General features: G+C 46.0%; 1 protein-coding gene across 1 annotated transcript in view; it reads left to right on the top strand.

Moving 5' to 3' along the window:
* The window catches only part of FKBP4 (FKBP prolyl isomerase 4), a 193,068-nt gene that overhangs the window by 100,925 nt on the left and 66,369 nt on the right, over positions 1-25,774 (top strand). The window contains exons 5-6 of the mRNA XM_029599954.1: positions 14,148-14,304; positions 15,739-15,829. Of these exons, the coding sequence (XP_029455814.1) occupies positions 14,148-14,304; positions 15,739-15,829 (248 nt within the window). The remainder of the gene's footprint in view (positions 1-14,147; positions 14,305-15,738; positions 15,830-25,774) is intronic.

A 25,774-nucleotide genomic window follows, 5' to 3' on the forward strand; every position in this document is an offset into this window, starting at 1 on the left:
GTGCTAACCGGACCATGGGCAGCTTTTCGCCCCATTTGGGAGTAGCTTTTGTACATCCCATTGATCCTCAGTCCATCTGGCTACACGCTAGCAAATGGAGAAGTTACTTACCTGATAATTTTGTTTTCCTTAGTGTAGACAGATGGACTCAGCATCCCGCCCACAGCTGCCCATGAACATTGCCAAGGAATCGCACATAAATCTTGATCCCAAAGAGGTTACGGGTAAGCCATCACCCTATCCCTAAATATGGGCATCTATAATATTGCTGGGATTCAGTGAACATAAGAACACGCCATACTGGGTCAGACCAAGGGTCTATCAAGCCCAGCATCCTGTCTCCAACAGTGGCCAATCAGGGCCATAAGAACCTGGCGAGTACCCAAAAACTAAGTCTACCCCATGTTACTGTTGCTAGTAATAGCAGTGGCTATTTTCAAAGTCAACTTAATTAATAGCAGGTAATGGACTTCTCCTCCAAGAACTTATCCAATCCTTTTTTAAACCCAGCTACACTAACTGCACTAACCACATCCCCTGGCAACAAATTCCAGAGTTTAATTGTGTGTTGATTGAGAGAGAACTTTCTCCGATTAGTTTTAAATGTGCCACATGCTAACTTCATGGAGTGGTCCATAGTCCTTCTATTATCTGTTGCGACCGTCGCTGCCCGATGCCTCCACTACGCCCACCTTACCTCTTTGGCGACTCCCTCTTTGCCTATTGGAAGTTTGGCTGCCGCGGCGTCTTCATGCCATTCCCCTCCGGCATCCTCGGACCGGCTAGACGCTGCAATCCGCCATGTTTCCCAGTAGCCTAAGGGCGCGCGCGGCGCAGCCCTGACTCAAGTACCAGCAATGGTGCGAATCTCAGGGGCATCCCCCTGAGGTGACGTCATCTTCACCGGATATTTAAGGTCTCTGAAATCGCTAACGAATCAAGTTAGCGAAGGTTACGCTTACTGGGCTTTCCTCCAGGTATCGGCGGATGGGATTCGCTCTCCGCATACCTTGCTACTCTGCCTCCTCGGACTTACCTCGGGGGCCTCGCTTTCTCTTTTGCTTTTCAGATCGCAGTCTGGAACCTCGAGGGCCTACGTTCCCCGATTTGCTCCTGAATACCACTTCTGCCAGGAAGTCATTGCTGCCTACAACACCAGTGAGTTACCATCTCTCTCTCAGAGCTTTCCCTAGAACCAGGTACTCGCTCTTCGAGGGCCTAATTCATTCCAGCTCCTGGGCTGCTTCTAAGAGACTATTGTGTGAGTGTACCATCAAGGTTCTGTTCCTGAACTCTGCATACCCTGCCTACTCACTATATTCAGTTTCTCTACAGCTCAGTTATTCAGGATCACTGTTCCAGTATCTAAGGGACTACAGCCCAGCCGGGCACTTCCAGCTCACTACTGCCACCTCTGGTGGTTCAATATACTGTTTAATAAAAGAACTAGTGTGTGTCTGTCTCCATACTCTGAGCCAGACCAGTGGTCCATCTTGGGATCTTCCCCCGGGGGCGTGGTCATCTGCCACCGGCCCAAGGATCCACCCACAACTACCACAAACACTAACATTATCCGAAAGAGTAAATAACCGATTTACATTTACCGTTCTAGACCTCTCATGATTTTAAACAGCTCTATCATATCCCCCTCAGCCATCTCTTCTCCAGGCTGAACAGTCCTAACCTCTTTAGTCTTTCCTCATAGGTAGCTGTTCCATCCCCTTTATCAATTTGGTCGCCCTTCTCTGTACCTTCTCCATTGCAACTATATCTTTTTTGATATGCGGCGACCAGAATTGTACATAGTATTCAAGGTGCGGTCTCACCATGGAGCGATACAGAGGCATTATGACATTTTCTGTTTTATTCACCATTCCCTTCCTAATAATTCCCAACATTCTGTTTGCTTTTTTGACTGTCGCAGCACACTGAGCCGATGATTTCAATGTATTATCCACTATGATGCCTAGATCTCTTTCCTGGGTGGTAGCTCTTAGTATGGAACCTAACATTGTGTAACTATAGCATGGGTTATTTTTCCCTATATGCATCACCTTGCATTTATCCACATTAAATTTCATCTGCCATTTCGATGCCCTATTTTTCAGTCTCACAAGGTCTTCCTGCAATTTATCACAATCCGCTTCTGATTTAACTACTCCGAATAATTTTGTATCATCTGCAAATTTGATTATCTCACTCATCGTATTCCTTTCCAGATCATTTATAAATATATTGAAAAGTACGGGTCCCAATACAGATCCCTGAGGCACTTCACTGCCCACTCCCTTCCACTGAGAAAATTGTCCATTTAATCCTACTCTCTGTTTCCTGTCTTTTGGCCAGTTTGTAATCCACGAAAGGACATCGCCACCTATCCCATGACCTTTTACTTTTCCTAGAAGCCTCACATGAGGAACTTTGTCAAACGATTTCTGAAAATCCAAATACACTACATCTACCGGTTCACCTTTATCTACATGGTTATTAACTCTTTAAAAAAAGTGAAGGAGATTTGTGAGGCAAGACTTGCCTTGGGTAAAGCCATGCTGACTTTGTTCCATTAAACCATGTCTTTCTATATGTTCTGTGATTTTGATCTTTAGAACATTTTCCACTATTTTTCCTGGCACTGAAGTCAGGCTAACTGGTCTGTAGTTTCCTGGATCGCCCCTGGATCCCTTTATAAATATTGGGGTTACATTAGCCACTCTCCAGTCTACAGGTACAATGGATGATTTTAATGATAGGTTACAATTTTTTACTAATAGATCTGAAATTTCATTTTTTAGTTCCTTCAGAACCCTGGAGCATATACCATCTGGTCCAGGTGATTTACTACAGTTTGTCAGTCAGGCCTACCACATCTTCTAGGTTTACTATGATTTGGTTCAGTCCATCTGAATCATTACCGATCCGATATGGTTATTTACTATGAAGGTCGGTATATAAAACTGTTAAATAAATTACCCATGAAAACCTTCTCCGGAACGGGTATCTCCCCAACATCTTCTTCAGTAAACACCGAAGCAAAGAAATCATTTAATCTTTCCGTGATGGCCTTATTTTCTCTAAGTGCCCCTTTAACCCCTGTATCATCTAATGGTCCAAGTGACTCCCTCACAGGCTTTCTGCTTCAGATACATTTTTAAAAGTTTTTACTGTGAGTTTTTGCCTCTACGGCCAACTTCTTTTCAAATTCTCTCTTAGTCTGTCTTATAAATGTCTTACATTTAACTTGCCAATGCTTATGCATTATCCTATTTTCTTCTGTTGGATCCTTCTTCCAATTTTTGAATGAAGATCTTATGGCTAAAAAAGCTTCTTTCACCTCACCTTTTAACCATGCCGGTAATCGTTTTACCTTCTGTCCACCTTTCTTAATGTGTGGCATACATCTGGATTGTGTTTCTAGGATGGTATTTTTTAACAATGTCCACACCTGTTGCACACTTTTTAACTTTGTAGCTGCTCTGTTTTGCTGACTGACGAGGATGAGGACCCTTTGCCCGAGGGGGAATTAGCGCTACCTGAGAGGGCGAACCCCCGCAGGTCCCCACCGTCGGGAAGCGAGGCCGAGCTGACGCAGGGGCCGGCTGGAGCTTAAGGACATAAGAACGTGCCATACTGGGTCAGACCAAGGGTCCATCAAGCCCAGCATCCTGTTTCCAACAGTGACCAATCCAATACCAATACCAGGCCCGTCCCCCGCGGGTGTTGAGCCTTTGGGTGTGCAGGGCTGGCTGGTCTTAGGTGGGCCCCTGTGAAGATGGTGGATTCACAGTCGGAAGAGTCGTCCAAAATCAATTCAGGATCAAAAGCCAGAGGATTGCCGATACCCAGTCTGAGGTCGAAGCCAGAAGAATCACCGAAAGCCAGTCCGAGGTCAGAAGCCAGAGAGTCGCCGATAGTCAGTGCGAGGTCGAAGCCAGAGGAATCACTGAAAGCCAGTCCGAGGTCAGAAGCCAGAAGATCCGTCCGTCGGAACCAAAGGATGGGAGCTGGTGCAGGAACGGGACTCGGAAGGCACCAACGCAACTCAGAAGACTCCAACAAGTGAAGCAGACTCGTTGCTAAGTCGTTGGAGGGACCTCTGCTAAGGGATTAAATAGTGGAGAGCTTCTGACGTCAGTGGGGAGGGCTGGCGGTGACTTCCTTCCGCGGGCCCTTTAAATTTTAGCAGGAGTTAGTGCGCGCTGACTCCCGTTAGTGCGCTCTAATCAGAAAAACGATTTTTGACGAGAATTCGGGGGAAATGCGATCGTTTCTCATCATTCACGAATTTTTGACGAATTAAGAAATATCGTACGATATTTTAATTCGTCAGAAAAACGATTCACATCCCTAATATTCAGGGTGATGTCAGCTTTGAAACCTGACTCCGTCTCCATCTGCTAGCAGGGGAGCACATAACCCATTGGTCCTGACTCCATCTGTCTACACTAAGGAAAATGAAATTATCATGTAAGTAATTTCTCCATTATACCAGGTTCTAAATCACTTCCTATTAGGAAAGCAGAACAAACCAGTCTGCTCTAAGTTCCCACATACAGGCCGATACAGAAAGCTCTGCGGGAGAGCCAGCGAGTGCCCGCTCTCCCGACACGCGCTCAGGCCACTCTCCTGGGCGCGTGATTCAGAAAAAAAAAATATTCAAATGAGGGCCCACGGTAAAAGAAGGTGCTAGGGACACTAACACTTCCCTAGCGCCTCCTTTTTGACAGAAGCAGCGGCTGTCAGCGGGTTTGACAGACAACGCTCAATTTTACCGGCATCAGTTCTTGAACCCGCTGACAGCCACGGGCTCGGAAAACGGACGCTGGCAAAATAGAGCGCCCATCTTTCAACCTGCAGGCCGATTAAAAATTTTTTTTTTACTTTTGGGGCCTCCAACTTATCGCTATGATATTAAGTCGGAGGGTGTACAGAAAAAACGTTTTTTCTGCTTTTCTGTACACTTTCCCTGTGCCAGCTGAAATTAACTCCTGCCTTTGGCAGGCGTCAATTTCTGAAAGTAAAATGTGCGACTTGGCTGCACATTTTACTTTCTGTATCGCGCGGGAATAACTAATAGGCCCATCAACATGCATTTGCATGTTGCGGGCGCTGTTAGTTTCGAGTGGGTTGGACGCGCGTTTCCACGCACTATTACCTCTTACTGTATAAGGGGTAAAAATAGCGCGTCCAACCGGGGGCTAACAGTGTGCTCCGCCGGAGCACACTTTACTATATTGGCCTGATAGAAAATACATGCTAGAAGAATACCTCACCTTGCTTACATATGAAGAACACAGACAGACAGGCCCTCACCAAATATAGAATAAAGAGACCATAAAGTATAAATATAAATGTGTAGATAGAAACTGAACTGGAAACTGCAATAAGTCCGACTCTGTATGCAATAAAGCAATGGAAAAATAGAAACATCACTAATATTTATAAATCAAACAATAAAATCAGGAAATATAAACCAATCATAATAAACCATACTATTAAAAATAATTTTGCCAAACAGATGATAAATAGAATAATATCCAAAAATTAAGAACTTATATAAAAAGTTTTAAAATTTCCAATCAGCAATAAAATATTTTAAAATAGTCACATCAAACACCCAATAATTAAAACAAGAAGGGAAGAATTATCCGCTTCTCATATCTGAAAACTTTTGATTTCCAGTTACCCTGAGCTTGTCCTGGATTGGTAGGGGTAGAATAAACTTCACATCCCCCTCCCCCCTCCAAGGCAGGCTCCCATTCACAAACACACATAGCCAATGCTGGCTCCCATTCAAACACACATCTATCCCCCCCAGGCAGGTTCCCATTCACACACACACACACACACACACACGCACATCACTCCCAGGCAGGCTCACATTCACACCCAACCAACCTACCCAGCCAGCCATCTATTCATTCCAGGCAGGCTCCCGTTCACACACACAAGCAACCTTTACACAGGCAATGTCCCCAGGTCTCTTATTCCACTTCTGCTGCTGCCACCCGGTGCCTTGCTCGTTGAGGAAGGATGGGATTCCTTGCAGTGCTGTAGAATTCCTTGTGTGCCAGCTGGACCCTCCAGCACTCAAAACTGGTGGTGTTAGCACTTCACTTGCTCATCTCACAGTGTAAGAGATGAGCAATTGCATGGTTTGCACATCCGGTAGCGCCGGCCTTGCACATTCGATTTTATTTTTCTTGTGCACGATATATTTTGCTGTGTGTTCTTGTTTCATGACTATATGTACATGTACAGCTTACAGAGAACAACATTAGGAAGTTTGAATATATAGAAAGTCATGTCAAATAACTAGTCTTAATCATAGTGGTTCCAGATTATAGAGAAACTTTGCATGATTGGGCTGAATGAAAACAAATATTCAGATTTTATCTTTATTGCAGATTTATTAATTGCTTACGTGGTTAGTACTAGGTGAAGTACCTAATGTTACATATAAAATGATAAAATTAATAAAACTTATGACCTAAAATTAAGATCAGAAACAAAGATATAATAAAATACATAAAACAGAGTGTATAAAAGTATAACAGATAAAATATCTGCTGTCAAAAAGAAAAACAAAATCAGCATCTCAGAGAGGCAGTTAATAATAGGCCTGCTTAAACAAAAACGTTTTATGCCTATCTTAAAATCCTTAAGACCTTCTTCTTGGCATAAGACCTGTGGTAAAGAATTCTAAAACATGAGGGGTGCAATTGAAAAGGCATATTCTCTTGTGGACACTAATTGCGCCCGCTGCACAGAGGGAAGATCTAATATGCCTCATTGTGCAGACCTGAGGTTACGTGTGGGCTGATGTTCTTTTAAATGCAAATTTGCCCATTGTGCTACATCTGAATAAAGTAATTTGAATATGGTTATGGAAATTTTTATACATTGCATGCTGTTGGATGGGAAGCCAATGCAAATCAATAAGCATTGGGAGAATGTGTTCTCTTCAATTCTCAGAAATAAGGCAGTCGGCAGCATTAATTAAAAGTACAGAAGATGGTAATCCAAGATTGATTTTTGTAATTCAGTCTATCAGTGAGAGAATGAATGCCTGAATGTGGCAGTTGCTAGAGAATGGCATCAACACCATTATTTATAGCAGTCCTTAATGTCCCTATAGCTGTGGCATACTACTTCAAAGAAAGCTATTAGTTCTCTACTCTTTAAGGTATGAATCTGATCTGAGACTGGCAGGGCATTAGCCATGAATGCTTTGCTGTAAATTCTTATCCAGATACTTATTCCTTCCAGTTTTTTTGCCTTTTTCCAGAATATGGGCTTTCCTAGCTTTTAGCCAGATGGACTCGGCACCTAATGATTTATGCTTCCCTGCCAGCAGATGGAGACAGAGTCAGGTTTCAAAGCTGACATCACCCTAGATACATCCCTGCAGTGACCTCAGCCCTTCAGTATTTCTCTGTCTCCAGCAGATGCGGATATGCTTTCTTTATGGGGATCGCTGTACCTTTTGGAAGAAGAAATTCTACTTTTAAATTGGAAAAAAGATTGAGTCCCGCTCTCCTGCGGTGATACGTAAAGGTCTCTTCCCCAGTTGAGAATTCCTGAGGTGATTTCTGAGATCCCTCAGAGGTGTGCCTTGGTCCGGTATCCGCTTCCCAGCAAGGACTTTGCTGCTGAATCAGCTGAAATACAGCGGGTACAGGAAGCCAACATAAGAACATAAGAAATTGCCATGCTGGGTCCGACCAAGAGTCCATCAAGCCCAGCATCCTGTTTCCAACAGAGGCCAAACCAAGCCACAAGAACCTGGCAATTATCCAAACACTAAGAAGATCCCATGCTACTGATGCAATTAATAGCAGTGGCTATTCCCTAACTAAACTTGATTAATAGCCATTACCGGACTTCTCCTCCAAGAACTTATCCAAACCTTTTTTGAACCCAGCTAAACTAACTGCACTAACCACATCCTCTGGCAACAAATTCAAGAGCTTTATTGTGCGTTGAGTGAAAAAAATTTTCTCCGATTAGTCTTAAATGTGCTACTTGCTAACTTCATTGAATGCCCCCTAGTCCTTCTATTATTCGAAAGTGTAAATACCCGATTCACATCTACTCGTTCAAGACCTCTCATAATCTTAAAGACCTCTATCATATCCCCCTCAGCCGCCTCTTCTCCAAGCTAAACAGTCCTAACCTCTTCAGCCTTTCCTCATAAGGGAGCTGTTCCATCCCTTTTATCATTTTGGTTGCCCTTCTCTGGACCTTCTCCATCGCAACTATATCTTTTTTTGAGATGCGTCGACCAGAATTGTACACAGTATTCAAGGTGCGGTCTCACCATGGAGCGATATAGAGGCATTATGACATTTTCTGTTTTATTAACCATTCCCTTCCTAATAATTCCTAACATTCTGTTTGCTTTTTTGACTGCTGTAGCACACTGAGCCGACTATTATTATGCACTATGATGCCTAGATCTTTTTCCTGGGTGGTAACGCCTAATATGGAACCTAACATCGTGTAACTACAGCAAAGATTTTTTTTCCCTATATGCAACACCTTGCACTTGTCCACATTAAATTTCATCTGCCATTTGGATGCCCAATCTGCCAGTCTTGCAAGGTCCTCCTGTAATGTATCACAATCCGCTTGTGATTTAACTACTCTGAATAATTTTGTATCATCCGCAAATTTGATAACCTCATTCCTTTCCAAAGCCCTCGCCCCCCACAGCCAGAGACCGTCTCTGTACTCAGCCGGTAAGCGCTGAGCCCAGGTAAGTTTAAAAAAAAAAAAAAAAAAAAGAGAAGAGGATTTCCTTCCGAATGAGAGACATTGGAGGGGTTTCAGTAAAACTTCCTCCACTCTCCTTGCTCGGTGCGCCATACCGACATCGTTCTTGATCCTGTTGGGGTAAGGGGAACTGGGCTTCCGAGCGGGTTGAGCAGCCCCTCGGGGGGCTAGGCGCCGCTTTAGACTTGATTGACACACCACGTGGTAGGCCATGGTGGTGCCATCTTGCATGCGTTTTTGTGCCTGTATTGCTCTCCATAGAGCTTTGGTACGTGCAGTGTATGTCAGCTCTGTGCACACGCTGTGCACATAGGGGTAGATTTTTAAAAGCACTTACTCGAGCAAAACTGGTTTTTGCTCGAGTAAATACACTTTACTCAAGTAAGTGGGCTTTTCAAAATTGCTACAATATATGCCATTGAATTGTCCATAGGATTTACTCAAGTAAGTGCACTTTACTCGAGTAAATAGCTTTTGAAAATTGCTACGATAGTATGTCACATTTACATGCGTAACTCCTTTGAAAATGACCCCCATAACGCTGCGCGTGTACATCTGTGCACATCTCTAGGTGCAGAATACAGGTAAAGCCTGGCACACGGGCTGTGTGTGTGCTTTGCTGCGGCCTGCATAGGCGACCAAAGTCTGTGTGCATGAAATTTTAAGTGCGAGCCTTCTGAACATGCAGTTACTGTCGCCAATGGCTCTGGCAGCAAAGAAAAATAAACGTCTTTCTCTCTGCGCTGCATCATTAGGGCTGCACTGTCTGACCTGGATTCTTGCTTATGTCAGCACTGTGAGGAAGCCCAGGGAGAGTTGTGCTCCCCGGACTTTGCTAAGCCCAGCTCCTCTCATTCAGAGGATGGGTCAGCCACAGCTTTAACCGGTAGTACCTTGGATCTGAGTAACCCTGGGACTGGTTCATCCATGGGAGAGGGAAATTTAGCGGCACCTACCCCGGTACCTCCTTGGCTAGGCATGGACCTGGCTGCCTTCTCTTGGGTGGAATTCTTTCAAGGCCTTCAAGCCTTTGTACAGGTGCAGTCTGCTGCCTCACTCGCCCCTGTCCGGACGGAACCTCAACCGGTAAGCCGATCTTCTCCCAGTCCTATTGGCAGACCTCGAAGCATTCCTCAATTTACCAAGGGTATCCCTGGCAGGGACCCGGATGGCATGGACGAAGAAGAGGATCCAGATTCCTTGGAAGATGGTGAAATCCCCCTGGTTTAGAACCGTATTGGACCATGTTATGGTTTTTCCATAGAGACGAATTGCCGGCCCTGGTTTCCCAGACCCTGAAGATGCTGGGAGTTCCTGGGGCAGACTCTGACGGAACCAAAGAAGAATCCCATTCTGATTTACCTAGGGAAAGTCTCTTGCTACTTTCCAGTACTGGAAGCCTTCCAAGGGGTTGATTGACCAGAAGCAAGTTTTAAAGGTGGATGAGTGTTAGAAGTTCTATACCCACTGGATCCAGCAGCGAGAGAACGTTTGCGTTTCCCTAAAGTGGCTGCGCTGGCGTGTGCCATCTCTAAGCAAACAACTATCCCAGTGGAAGGAGGAGCGGCCTTAAAGAAAAAGACAATGTCAGAGCAGACTTTCTAAGCAGGGAGAGTCTGGATCCAGGAGAGTGGGCATTGTTGGTAGTAGATCGCTGGGGTCTTCTGTCCTTCGACCTGCTGGCCGCACCTCACAATGCTAAGGTTCCCCGATTCTTCAGTTGCAGAAGAGATCAGTTGACCCTGGGGATTGAAGCTCTCGTTCAGACCTGGCCGGAAGAGGAGCGCTATATGCTTTCCCTTCGTGGCCCCTCATGGGCAGGGTCATTCGCAGAATCGAGTGCCAGAGAGAATTATTCCTACTAGTTGCTGAAGATTGGCTCAGGCATCCGTGGTATATGGACATGCAGAGACTCCTGGTGGAGACCCCCCTGTGCCTCCCACTGCACAGGGTCCTGCTACAGCAGGGATCGTTCCTTCACAAGGATCCATCTTTATTCTGTCTTACAATCTGGCCTTTGAGAGGGCTCGCCTGATGAAGCGAGGATATTCAGCAGCAGTAATTGCCAAATTACTCCGCGTGCGGAAATTCTCTACATCCCTAGCATATGTGCGAGTCTGGAGAGTATTTGAGGCCTGGTGCGAGGAATGCAGTGTTGCCCCTCGGATGGTCAAAATCCCACTAATTTTGGAATTTTTGCAGGACGGCTTGAATAAAGGTTTGACTCTTAACTCCTTGAAGGTCCAAGTAGCGGCTCTCTCCTGTTTCAGGGGTGAGGTGAATGGAAACCGCTTGTCGGCTCATCTGGACATGGCCCATTTTCTGAAAGGGGTGAAGCAGCTCCGGCCACCCCTATGGTGGTCGGTTCCCTCGTGGAATCTTAATTTAGTATTGTTTTTGGCAGGGCCCTCCTTTCGGCCGCTGCACAGTCTTTTCTTGTGTTTCTTAACCCTGAAAATGGTGTTCCTGGTGGCTCTATGCTCGGTACGTCACATCTGTGAATTACAGGCATTGTCGTGTTGGGAACTGTTCCTCCGCATGACTTCAGGAGAGTTACAGCTTCGTACCGTTCCATCCTTCTTGCCCAAGACAGTCTAGGAGTTTCATTTGAATCAGTCCATTTCATTGCCATCTCCTTGATAAGTACAATGAAGCGGAAAAATACTGCCTGCTCCGCCATTTTAATGTCAGTAGGCTTTTGGTACGGTATCTGGAAGTTTCAGAACCAGTCCGAAAGACGGACCGCCTGTTTGTCCTTCACAGTGGAAGGAGGCATGGTGAACTAGCTTTGCAGGCTACCAAAGCTTGCTGGATTAAGGAGTGGTCACAGGAGCCTGTGTGGAGGCAGGAAAGCCATTACCCTTTCAAGTTAAAGCTCATACCACTAGAGCTCAGGCAGTCTCATGTGCGGAAGCTGGACTGCTGTCTCCCATCGACATCTGCCGAGCGGCGATGTGGTCCTCTTTGCACACCTTCTCCAGGTTCTATCGCCTGGACGTTCAGGCCCGGGAGGACACAGCCTTTGCAAGAGTGGTGTTAACCGGACCGCGGGCAGCCTCCTGCCCTGATTGGGAGCAGCTTTTTTACATCTCATAGGTCCTGAGTCCATCTGGCTAGACGCTAAGAAATGGAGAAATTACTTACCTGATAATTTTGTTTTCTTTAGTGTAGATAGACTCAGCATCCTGCCCACAGCTGCCCAAGAACAGTGCCAAGGATTCGCCCATGGAGTGGATATCGATTCCAAGGGATTACGGGTAAGCTGTCATCAGGTCCCTAGATCAGGCATCTGTAATCTTACTGGGGTTCAGTGTGTTTGTTTGTTTGAGTACAAGGCACGAAGCAGAGGCTATATTTCAATCTTTCAAATCGCTCTTTCATAGAATGTTCAGAGTGTTGAACAACAACTTTAAAAATTAGCAATAAAACATAATATAGGGCATCATAAAATAAACAATAGTGTTTCTGATTATTAAAATGTAATGGACGGCAAAGCGGGGTACAGCGATGAGGTTTCTTCGTAGCGATGATGCGGTAGTGGCCTGCAGCGCAGGGTACACCGAAGGGGTTCCTCACTCAGAGATGATACGGTAATGGCCCGAGGCACGGGGTACACCGGTGAGGATTTCCCACTAGAGATGGTACAGTAGAGGTCCACAGCGTGAGGTACACCGAAGAGGTCTTCAACCAGAGATGGTACGGTAATGGCCCAGTACAGTTATTCATTTTTAATCAAGTTTTGATCAAGTTTTTAATAACATTTTTTCGATAGTATGTCTACAGTAACGTTTGAAGAGAAAACTGAAGGGCTGAGGTCACTGCAGTGGTATATTTAGAGTGACATCAGCTTTGAAACCTGACTCCATCTGCTGGCAGGGGAGCATAAACCATTGGTCCTGAGTCCATCTGTCTACACTAAGGAAAACAAAATTATCAGGTAAGTAATTTCTCTATTAGTTCCCCATATTCCTCTTTCTAGCTGGGTTCTTATGTAAGCATTTAGAAGGCAAAAATGAAAGCCATTTTTTGTGTGTAAAATAGCATTCTCTCTACTAAAATAGGCAATTTTAAAAAAGCCCATCTTCTCTGCGGGTAATCGTGTGAAATTCTACAGTAATGTATTTTACCTTGCATGCAATAGGAGGCATTTCTGAGAACACAGTTAAGTGGGAGAGGCAACTAGAGATGTAAAGAGGGAAGGAAAAATGGGAATTTTGATGCATTCTGTTTGAAACTGTTCGTTTCTAAGTATCAAAATGCTCAAGATATATTTTTTCATTTTCTTAGAATAATATGGCATCAGAAGAATAATACAGTAGTTCTGATTATTCTTAAGATATGTAGGGGATAGTAAGACAATGGTTAAGTTGTTACTTTAATTCTGTCGCTGCCACTATCAGAGACCCCAGCTCTTCCTCTTCCTTTCTCTCTCACTCCTGCCATCATTCCCTTATCAGGTTCCATTTCTCCTCCCACTCATTAGCATTTCTTCTCAGTCTTCATAGTTTTCAACTCTCTTCCTCCCTTCCAGTCCTTTCTTTGTTTCCTATTCCTCCATCTTCTCATCTCTGTGCCTTTCCCATTCTTATCCCTTGCTTTCACTAATTCTCTGTTTCTTTCTTCCCCAGCATCTGGCCCCCTGCCTCTTTCAGATAATCTAACTGAGCAGCGGGAGCCCATTCTGCAGCTGCTGACTACAATAAGCATTTTAAAAACACATGGGCTGGCACTTCCTGGCTGCTGATCTCATGCACCACATGATATATGATGTCACAGTGTTTTTCAGAATCTGGATAGAGACTTGAGACTAGATTAAACTAAACACATTTTATTACTTGTTGCACAGCTTAATCAAGGTAATTGCTATCATGCTTTCTTAGTCTGCCAGTTTGTAAAGCCTGAAACTTTGACTCCTGGTAGCTTGATGGTGCTGTCCCCAAAACCTGGGGTGGAGCATAAGCACAAGGCACGAAGCAGAGGCTATATTTCAATCTTTTAAATCGCTCTTTCGTAGAATGTTCAGAGCGTTGAACAACAACTTTAAAAATTAGCAATAAAACATAATATAGGACATCATAAAATAAACAATTGTGTTTCTGATTATTAAAATTGGTAGGTGGGGTTTTCTAGATTCAGTACTTTTAACTGTAAAACCAGCAAATATTAAAAGGTTTTGACCCAGTTTTCTTAGCTGGATAATAGACTTGAATTCTTATTGCTTCTTAAAACCCAGAAGGAACGTTTTAATAAATGATGTTTGCCAGATTCCTCCATTTTCTTTAGGTTTTGCCAAGTACCATCATTTGAAAGCATAAAATTGCTTTACATTCATTCTTCCCGTTTTGGCACCTAATATATTTAAATTTGCACTACAGTTCACTTAGAAGGTCACTATGGAGACCGAATTTTTGATGAACGTGATTTGCGTTTTGAGATTGGGGAAGGAGAAAGCCAGAACATTCCTCCTGGTCTGGAGAGAGCCTTACAACAAATGGAGAAAGGTGAAGAATGCATGGTTCACCTCAAGCCCATGTAAGTCCTTTTCAAGTTACAAGTGCTTCTATTTGAAATCCAGAACTTTGTTTTATGGATTGTTCTGAATCTTGTGGAACTTTTTCCATTCAGTTTGTAGTTATAGCAGTTTTGACATTCACACAGGTCATTTGAGTCTCAGATTCTCAAGAACATTTTCTTTAGTTGATAAATAATTTGAGGGCAGACAGCTATAACTGATAACTCATATAAAGTATGAGGATCTGAAGCAAGATTACTCAAAACATAAAGGTTTGGTCTTAATGTGTTAGTAGCAGTGTGGTATACTACAGCTGCATAGTTGATGGTGCATTCTAAAAACACTGCTGTTTAGTTCTGAAGTTTGAACTAGTGCAGTATTCATTAAGAGGGCCTGAAGAGTGAATGGCATAGGAATACCTTACATGCACTTTGGACAAAGGCATAAGAGTATCTAGGTGTGCTTTGGACTTGGGAGGGATAAAGATAATATTAACAGGACCTGGAATTCAAGGGTAGGCAGAGAAAAAGAAAACTGATGAAATGGTAGAATATTGCAAATATAGGGGGTCATTTTCCAAGCCTATCCACATAAAAAGTCCCTTTTCGCGTGCGATAGCTTGCCAGGGGCGGAGTCGGGGAGGGGAGGAATCGGGGTGGCGAGGAGGCGGACGCTGTGATGTCTTCGCTGGCGGCGATAAGGTAAGTTACGTTATTGTTGTCAGTAGCACACCCAATAGCGCCACCTTTCACGGTGGCGCTATTGGGTGCGAAAGCCGGCAGCGATAACATCGCAGTGGTGCGATGGCTGCCGGCTTTCACAGGCTCGCCCCCTTCGCCTCCCCGCCCCCGTTACCGCTGGATTCACCATTCTGTGTGAGAATGGAGAATCCAGGCCATAGTCTCAAAAAATGATGAAATGGAACAATATTCAAATATTGTCTCCAAAATCCTATTTCAAAATTTAATATATTCCAATATTTTCATAAGTACAAGTTAAATGTTAACATGCTAACCATACAATTAGTATTGAAGCTAGGAAGTTATTTGTATGATTTGCATGAAGATTTTTAAATGGAGGGGTGGCAAAACCTTTGGCTAGGTGTCTACAAAAATGGTAATACTGGCATTACAGTTAACATTATTATTTGGAGATAATGCTCCACTGAATTATTTTAAAGAGATCAGGCTCCAGTGAACATGGCATCCTGCATGCCAGATTCTCTCATTTAAGTTGGGGAACATCATACAATTACCAAAATGAATTAGGAGCTGCTTGTAGAGGAAGGGCAGAGTGTAAATAGGCATAGGTGATAACCCCAGCCTTTGGAGGTACTTGAAGATCTTGTTTCAGATTAAGTATGCCATAAATGAATCTATTTTAGGATGCCTTCTGCTTTCCTGTTGAAAAGGAGCCATGCTGGCGGTGTTCTAAAAAGACATTTTGTGTTCTAGGTATGGTTTTGGAACTGCTGGGAATGAGAAGTTTCAGATCCCTCCAAATGCCGAGCTGCGTTATGAAGTAAAACTCAAAAGCTTTGAAAAGGTAAGCAAGGAGAAGTAGTGGTGTAGAACAGCCATACCTATGGATCTTGCTGATCTCAAAGCATGGGTAGTTGGAGGACCTTTTGTACAAACAGGGAAAGAAATTGATTTGCTTAGTAGAGACTTTGTTTTCAAATGAATGTTATGTTAATGCAGAAAATAGAAAAACTGTGGGAAGTTTATTATCCTTCTAGGTAACTGAGAATGAATATAATGCAGTAACATACTTCACAAGTTGAATTTTTTTGTTGCAGCCATTTGTTATGTGTCTTTATTTTAAATATTTATATGCCACCTACACCATAACTCTAGGTGACTTACAATTAAATACAAATACATATACAAACATCAACATTTCTGCCATGATCATAACATATTTGAATATGAAAAGCTGATAATCTCATGACTTACATTAAAAATAGAAATTAGAACTTGATGTCAAATTGAATGAATCCAAAGTGCCTTCATATTGCATATGCCTGTTCAAAGAGTGATTTTAAACTTTTAGTTTTGATTTGTGTTAATCTCTTGTTGATATTTTTTTATTAGGTTGTTCATTTTGATTCTTAAGGACTGCACACAAGTATAGCTTTCAGAAAATTTGTGACATACATGCAAAGTTCCAATTTAAATAACCAAATCATACTGAAAACCAAGCCTGTATAAGGCCCTTGGATTGGATTGACTATATTTGTGTACATCCCTTTATATAAAAAAACAAACAAACAAAAAAACTAAAATAAAAGCAGCAGTCTGTATCTTATATACAAAAAAAAAAAAGGGAGTCTTTATCATAGTATGAAGGCAATACAGGATAATGACTAAAGATAGTTACTGTTGACGTCATCCTTGTAGAAACTGAGTAGGCAAAATAATCCTTAACCTGTTGATGACCGACTACTATGGAATTGGGCAGTTTGCATTCAATTTGGCAGCAAGTTCTAGCTTCTATTTTTAATGAAAGTCATGAGATTATCAGCTTTTCATATTAAAAAATGCAAGAATACATTTGAATTGATCTTAGTAAAGTTGATGTGCTATATATTATATCATGCACATTGTATTTTCTGATGAACTACACACGTGCGTGACATGATCCAATGGCATCGACATAGAAGAGAGAGGCTTGAAGGCTTTTTTGAACATATATGGAGTTTCCTGCTCACACAAGATAACAGAGAACTAGACAGTCAACATTAAAAAAAAAAAAGAGGATCACTCTGTAGTTTCCTGCTCATAGGCCAACTCATAGAGCTCTGTTATGTTCCCCAGAGAAATGTTTTTTCTCTCATGTGTGGATCCACTCGGTGGAGCCAGCTGAGGAGATCCAAACATGAGATTCCCAATTGTTTTCTCCTTAGTCTTTTGCAGCATTTCTAAATTACAGTGTTTTTGTGCTGCAGTTGCTTGGCACTTTCCCTTGGTGTGTCCTAGTTAAAGCCTCAAGCAGCACTTTTTTCCAACAAGATTTCATTCTTTGACTTGGTTGTCTGTTTTCCTAGTCGCTGAAGTTTCAAGCATTGCTGTAATTTCAAGAAGGCCATTTCATCATTGCAAGATTTACATATATTGTCTAGATCAAGAGCATGTTGTCTTTGGTTGTGGCATCTACTCAGATGTCACCCAAGGCCATCAAACTTGAGAGGTTGAAATTAAAAGGACATTTCTGCCAAGGCAGTCCACTGTATCTACGCTAGCACTGACTGCCGGTAATCCTTCATTGAAGGAAACTGTTATTGCTTTCTCTTTTGCTGCTTGGCATTTCCTGAGTGTTTCCTCAGAGCTGAGTTCAGATCCAAGAAGAATCAGCATCAAGTGAAAATATTGTTCTCATTCAGTGCAGGAACATGAGAGCAAAGATTTCAGCGTATGCCGTCTTTCTTCTCAAGTGGCTATGTTGGCAGGCTTGCTTGCCTTGGGCTCCAAGAGTCTAGACCACTAGTTCCTTTTTGGTTACTTGGGAGGATTTGTCCTCTCCTACTGAGGCCCCTCTAGGTTTAGCTTTAATTATCTTTGAGGATCCTTGAAGTTCTAAATTGGCACCTCATATGTGAAGTTGCTGACATTAAGCACTTCACTTAGGACAGTCTGGGTGCCAACTGTACCAATCTTCAAAGTCTTGGCTTTGGCACTGAGCAGATCAGCACCAAAATCAGCAGTGAGACTCAATATTGTTGCCATTTGTACCACACAGAAACTGGACAGCTTCAGAGAAGGAGACCTCTTTTTTGCCCAGTTTCATTTGACCCCAATGCCTAGACAGTCCATCTAGGTAGCCTGCTGAACTATAACTATAGAGTTTGTGCCACCACAGATGTAATTTCTGGTTGTTATCACTGAATCTGAGGAGTCCTAGAGTTTAGTTTTCAGGCCTGAGGAATCTGATCTGAAGGGGAATGTTCTCTTAATATCTCCTCTTACTCCTTCCTTCTACAGAATAGGAATAATAGATTCCCTCCACTCTCCCAGGACATCTCCTTTCCTACTGTTCAAGCAATGATTGAGGCCATTTCTTTTAATTTGGAGTTTGAGGGTGAGTCCAGGATACCATTAATAGGCCTCCTTAGGTAATTAATTGCCTCAAAGGAGTTGGCATGTCTTGTTCATCAGCTTCTATAGAATGTTTTCCTAGTGCGTAGCCAGATGGACTCAGTACCAGTGGGTTATATGCTCCCCTGCTAGCAGATGGAGACGGAGTCAGGTTTCAAAGCTGATGTCACTCTAGATACACTCCTGCAGTGACCTCAGCCCTTCAGTATCTCTCCGTCTCCTAGCAGATGTGGATGTGCTTTCCCTATCGGGATCTTTGTATCCTTTAGAAGCCCCACTTTCCTCCGGTGATGCCTAAAGGTCCCTCCCCCAGTTGAGAATTCCTGAGGTGATTTCCGAGATCCCTCAGAGGTGTGCCTTGGTCCAGTAGCCGGTTCCGGCATGGACTTTGCTGTTGAAACAGTTGAAAGGCAGTGGGTGCAAGAAGCAGAGTGCTGTGGTGACGGCCAAAGCCCTCTCCCCCCGCAGCTGGAGACTCTCTCTGTACTCAGCCAGTAAGTGCTGAGCCCAGGTAAGTAAAAAAAAAAAAAAAGAAAAGGAGATTTATCATTCCAGAGATGATTGGAGGGATTTCCGGTGGGTTTCCTCTGGTCTCGTGCGCGGCACGCTGTACTGACATCGTTCCCATTTCTGTAGGAGGTAAGAGCAATTGGGTTTTTGAGCGGGTTGAGCAGCCCCCGGTGGGCTAGGCCCCGCATTAGGCACACCATGTGGTCTGCCTCATGTATGGCCCTACGTAGGACGTCAGTACACACAGTGCGTTGGCCGTGTGCGTAAAGTCAGGTGTACTTACACACACAACTCTGAAAGTGCATGTGCTGTGCGCGTAAAGTCAACGTGTACCTACACGCACGTCGTAAGCGCATTCAGAAAAATCTGAGTGCATGGACAGAGCAGGTGCCTCGCCACACCCTGTCTAGTCGCTCTAAATTTGTGCACATATCATTTTTTAAGCACGGCCCGATTGGAACGCACAGTTACCGCTGTCAATGGCACCAGCAACAAGAAACCTAAGCGCCTTACTCTCTGTGCTGCTTGTCGTATTAAGGCTTCCTCGGACTTTGCTAAGCCTTGGCTCCTCCCATTCAGATGATGGGTTAACCACAGCCTTAACTGAAAATACTCCAGATCTGAGTATCCTCAGGACTGGGTTATCCATGGGAGAGGGAAACTCAGTAGCACCTACCCCAGTACTTCCTGGGCTAGGCATGAACCCGGCTGCCTTCTCTTGGAATTTTTTCCAGGGGCCTCAAACCTTCATACAGGCACAATCTGCTACCTTCCTGGCTCCTGTCCGGATGGAACCTCAACTGGTAAGCCCTCCCTCTCCCACTTCTATTGGCAGACCACGAGGCATGCCTCGCCTCACCAAGGGTATCCCTGGCAGGGACCCGGACGACACGAAGGAGGATCCAGATTCCTTGGAAGACTTCGTAGATGCTGGGAGTTCCTGGGGTGGACTCTATGACGGAACCGTTCTGATTTCCCTATGGAAAGCCTCTTGCTACTTTCCAGTACTGGAAGCCATCCTGGAGTTGATTGACTTGGACTGGGACACCCCAGAAGCAAGTTTTAAAGGGGAGACAAGCATTAGAAGCTCTATATTTGCTGGATCCGGCAGTGAAAGAGCATTTGCATTTCCCTAAGGTGGATGTGCTGGTGTGCGCCATCTCGAAATGAACAATTATCCCAGTGGAGAGAGAAGCGGCCTTGAAGGATGTGCATAATAGTCGGATGGAGTCCATCCTTAAACAAGCCTTTGATGCGACAGCAATGACCTTACAGATTGCTTCTTGTTGTGCCCTGGTAGCCCTTTTATCTGATGCAGGCTCTGACCTAGTCCATACCTCGACCAGAGGAGTGGCCTTAGTGGTAGCAGCCAGAAGACAGCTATGGCTGCAAAATTGGTCAGCTGACACAGCCTCTAAGGCAGGAGTGGGCAATTCCGGTCCTCGAGGGCCACAAACCAGTCAGGTTTTCAGGATATCCCTAATGAATATGCATGAAAGAGATTTGTATGCACTCTGCCTCAGCTGTATGCAAATCTCTTTTATGCATATTCATTAGGGGTATCCTGAAAACTCGACTGGTTTGCGGCCCTCGAGGACCGGAATTGCCCATTCCTGCTCTAAGGTAAACCTCACAAAAATGCCCTTTAAGGGATCACTTCTCTTTGGAAACAAATTGGAAAAGCTGGATAGGAAATGGGGTGAATTTCCAGTGCCACAACTACCAGAAGATAAGAGAAAGCAGTTACAGCACCCCTCACCCATGAGGGGTCGATCCGGGAGCTCCCAACACTTTTGGCCCTACAGATACTCGACATTTCAGAGGTCTCGATCCTTTGGGAGGTCTCAGTCCTTTCGGATTCAACAATCCAAGAGAGGGGCAGGTTGGGTTCAAGTTGATCCTGAATCCTCAAGTGAAGTTTGCCGACCCAACCTCGGAACAAGGAGATAGGAGGTTGGCTGTCCCTCTTTTACCAGCGATGGGTTGAGATTGCTTCGGACAAGTGGGTACTGGATGTCATACGAGAAAGATACGCACTAGAGTTTCGCTACTCTCCTTGGGACATGTCCATGATGTCTCCTTACCACTCCCAGCACAAGAACAGACAGTGGAGTCTACCTTGGTAAGGCTCCTCAGTTTGAGGGCTATAATTCCAGTACCAGCGCACCAGGAAGATATGGGGTGTTATTCCATCTATCTCATCATACCCAAAAAGGAGGGTTCCTTTTGCCCCATCCTGGACCTCAAGAGTGTCAGCTGACATCTACAAGTAATTCATTTCCGCATGGAAATTCTGCACTTCATGATAATGACTGTAAAACTGGGAGTTCATAACCTCCCTGGACCTTTCCAAGGCCTACCTTCATATTCCAATCCAGCAAGAACATCAGTGTTTTCTACACTTTTTTGTACTGGACCGCCATTATCAGTTCCGGGCGCTGCTGTTTGGGCTGGCCACTGCCCCAGAACATTTTCCAAGGTTATGGTGGTCCTAGCGGCAGCACTGAGTAAAGAGGAAATCCTGGTACACCTGTACTTGGACGACTGGATGATCCAGGTGAAGCCGTGGAAGAGAGTCTCCGGGTGACCTCCCTGCCTCAGGAAGTTGGTTGTCGTATACATGGACAAAAGCAGCTTCAAATCCTCCCAGTCCTTGGAATATCTGGGAGTCCGGTTTGGCACCAAGCAGGGCAATGTTTTCCTCCCGCCCATGTGGATAAGGAAGTTGATGTCCCAAGTGCGTCGGTTGATGAACACAATTCGCCCGATGATGTGGCGCTATTTGCAGGTTCTTTGTCTGAAGGCATCAACCCTGGAGGAAGTACCGTGAGTGAGGAGACACACGGGACCACTTCATTGCTGTCTGCTGTCACGTTGGATCCCGCTGTCGCAAGACTTTTCAGTTCTCCTAGGACAAGCAGGATGGTAGTTGTCACATGCCGTCATCTGATGGGACCTGACACGGAAAACTTTTGTCAAAGTTTCTAGAAGCTTTGACCAGCACACTGAACATGCCCAGCATGCTGCTATCTGCGTGTCCATGTGAGGTCCCCCTTCAGCCTCTTCTTTTCCACGGTGCAGTTGCCTCACGGTTTGTGGAGCTCCTCTGTTTCTTATTTTTTCTTGACAGTATCAGGTCTTTTTCCTGGTTTTTCCTCGTCGGGTCCCACTTTGCGGTCGGTGCCTCCGCAGAGTTGTAGGTTACTATTGCCTTTTTCAACTTCACGGTTGATTCCCGACTCCTCGCCTTACAGTGACCGCCAGTCATCAACTGCACGGTGGGTGTATTTTTATGGCATCAACCGGTTTTCGTCGGTGCCCCCAGTGCTCATGGACCCATCATAGATCCGCATGAGGTTTGCATCCTCTGCCTGGGGGACTCGCACGATATCCATAGATGTCGTCTGTGTGACCAGATGACTCCCAAAGGCCGTTGTGCGTGCCTTGATAAAATGGAGAAGCTTTTCGGTTCTTCAAAGTCTGCTTCTTCCACTCCTGTGTCAGAACCATAGACAACGAGTGGTCGCAGGGAGCCTGTTGATATGCTCCCTCTCACCATTCCTCTCGCTAGCTCTTCAAAGGATTGCGGGAACGGTGATAGATCCTCGGTGATTTCACTGCTCTCCCAGACATTGGGGTCCTCTGCTCAGCACCGGGGAAAGACAGAGTCAAGCACATTGGCAGATCCCACAAGCATCGCCACCAGTTGGCATCGACACACGGCTCTGATTCCGGTGCACCACCAGCGGCTGCCGTGCCGCCACCGAAGTGACACCAGCCATGAGAGGCCCCATCCTCCGATGTCCCTGGGAATTCCAGGCGTTCTCCACTGATATTGGTGCCAGGCACTATACCACGTCAGAGACCTGAGGAAGAGCCGGTGATGCCTTATACCCCTCCCTCAGTCCTGGCTTCATCGGACTTTCAGAAGGAGCTGGACTGCAGGGTGCAATCCGCGGTGCTCAGAGCACTTCAAAGTGTTGAGCTGCCCATGCCACTGGCCCCCATACCAGTGCCCGAGCCTCCGTTGTCGATTTTAGCACCTCTGCTGGAGCGTCTGGACGTCTTTTTAGGCCCCTCAAGCACTGATGCAGCCAGTGCTTGAGGGGCCTTCGGTTCTCCATCGGCCACCAATGCATCCCACTGGAGCGATCCAGATCATCGGATCCTCTGAGGAGGAAGATACGGCCAGCACCATGTTTCCCAGATCATGGTTCCCCGAGCCCCTTCCGGGTCCTTCCAGCCTCCCGCGGCCTCCAGTTCCCTTGATGCCAGGGGAACTGTCGATTCCCGCGGTGCCCTCGAGGCCTCTGAAGCCATTGGAACTCAGGGCTGATGGGCCTTGTTCGCATCACGCTGGCCCTAGTGAGGAGGAAGAGTCGTCCTCCGATTATTCGGATGACCTCCTCTCGGAGCCATCAGAGCTGGAAGAATGGCGCCAGTTGCCTCCCGAGGATCTGTTCTTTACGGGGTTTGTCAGGGCCATGGCTGAAGCCATTCCCTTTCAGTTGCTCATGGAGGAGGATGTGCGACATAAGATGCTGGAAGTACTCCAGTTCATCAGCACTCCTAAGGAGATCGTGGAGGTTCCCATCCATGACATCTTCAAGGACCTTCTCCTCCAGATGTGGGAGCACCCTATTTCTATCTCCCCCGTCAACAGAAAGACTGATACCACCTATTTGGTGTAGCAAGCTGTGGGGATTGAGAAGCGGCACCTCCCCTACCAGCGTTTTTTGTGGAGACCGCCCTGAAGAAGGCCCGGCACTCCTGCACGCACGCCTCAGCTCCCACCCCAGGGCGAGAGCATAGGGAATTTGATACTTTGGGCAGGAAGGTCTTCCAGGCACTATGCTGGTCACCCGTATTGCCGCCTATCAGCTGTACATTACCCAGTACAACCAGAACCTCTGGAAACGGGTCCAGGACCTCACAGAGGGCTTGCCTCAACAGCAACAAGAGGCACTCTCAGCCATCGTCCTTTTGGGTCTAGAAGCTGGCAAGCATGAGGTGCGTTCCACCTATGATGTCTTTGAGACAGCGGCCCGTGTGGCTGTGGAGGGCATCGGCACCTGGAGAATGGCCTGGCTCAGAGCTTCTGACCTCTGTCCAGAGGTGCAGGAAAGGCTAGCAGACCTCCCCTGCACAGGTGAAAACCTCTTTGGGGATAAAGTCTGGGATGCGGTAGCGCAGTTGAAGGACCACCATGACACCCTATAACAGCTTTCCCCCAGCGCCTCCAACGCCCTGTCCTTGGCCTGGAAATCGTCCAGGCTGGGATCCCGGAAGCCCTTCTACAGCCAGAGGAAATACTATTCTACCGCCTCTCGGGCTCGTCCACCACACACCAGCTCCAGGGGCCACCCTTGCCAGCAGCGAGTGCACAGACCCCAGCCGGCGACCCAGCAAGCTCTGGCTATGGGCATTTGACTGGCAGCGAGGGAGCAAAAGTCAGTTGAGTGTACCCCTGATGCTGGATCCCCCAGTGGGATGCAGGCTCCTAGGCTTCCCCAATACTGGGAAGATGTTACGTCGGACTGTTGTGTCCTTGCTATCATTCGTCAGGGGAATCATCTCAGTTTCAGTCGGCTTCCAGAGGCCTCTCTCCCATGTCCTTCTTGGGGTTCGTCCGCCCAATAGGTTATTCTTCAAACGGAACTCTCTGCCCTTGTAGCAGGCTTGGTAGAGACTGTCCCTCGCCCTCAGCAGGGCCGAGAGTTCTATTCAAGGTACTTCCTCATTCACAAAAGGAATGGTGGCTTGCACCCCATCTTTGACCTAAGGGCGTTGAACAAGTTTCTCGCAAGAGAAAAGTTCAAGATGGTCTCTCGGGCTGAGAGGAGACTGGCTTTGCTCCATCAACGTCAAGGAGGCTTGACGTTGATGGAGCCATTTTCCCCGACTACAGAAAGTATCTCCGCAATATAGGGTGCTGCCTTTCGGGTTGGCCTCAGCCCCCCTGCATCTTCACCAGATGCCTGGAGGTGGTGGCGGCGGCCTATTTCAGATATCAGGCAGTGCGTGTTTTCCCGTACCTACACGACTGGTTGGTCAAGAGCGATTCACACACAGGGGCCCTAAGTGCTCTAGCCCTGACAGTGCAGACACTACAGGCCTTGGGGTTTGTTATCAACTACCCCAAGTCTCAGCTCTACCCGTCTCCTCAGCTGGACTTCATAGGGGCCAGGCTGGATATGGCGCAGGCAAAAGCATTTCTGCCCTGGGATTGGGCTCTTGCCCTCACTTCCCTGGCAGCTTTTGTCCGCAACAGCCGACAGGTATCCGCCCATCTTCTGCTCAATCTGCTAGGCCACATGGCGGCTTCCGTCCATGTTATTCCTCTCGCCTGCCTGTGCATGCGGAGAGCTCAATGGACCTTGCGATCACAATGGCGACTGGCCTCCCAGGACCTCGAGACTCACATTGCAGTCACGGAACCTCCGCGAATTTCTCTGTCCTGGTGGGAACACTTCTTCAACTTGGAGAGGGGACTTTCCTTCCAAACTGCTCTGCCTCAGGTGGTCTTCACCAATAACGTCTCTCCTTAGGGCTGGGGAGCCCATGTGGACAGCGTCCACACGCAGGGTCTCTAGACCGCCTCCGAAGCCCACTGTCTGATAAACTTCCGGGAGCTTCAGGCGATCCGTTACGCCTTGTGGGCATTCAGAGACCAATTGTTGCACAAGAAAGTCCTGATTTGGATAGACAACCAAGTAGCGATGTGGTATATCAACAAGCAGAGCGGCACGGGCTCGTTTCTTCTCTGAGCGACATACCTGCCGAGACATCTGAATGTGCTGGCGGACCGCGTAAGTTGCTCCTTCCAGCCACACCAGTGGTCCCTCAACCCGGAGGTAGCGACCAAGCTATTTCACCAGTAGATTTT

The sequence above is a fragment of the Rhinatrema bivittatum genome, chromosome 4 (assembly GCF_901001135.1).
Source record: "Rhinatrema bivittatum chromosome 4, aRhiBiv1.1, whole genome shotgun sequence".
Lineage (NCBI taxonomy): Eukaryota > Metazoa > Chordata > Amphibia > Gymnophiona > Rhinatrematidae > Rhinatrema > Rhinatrema bivittatum.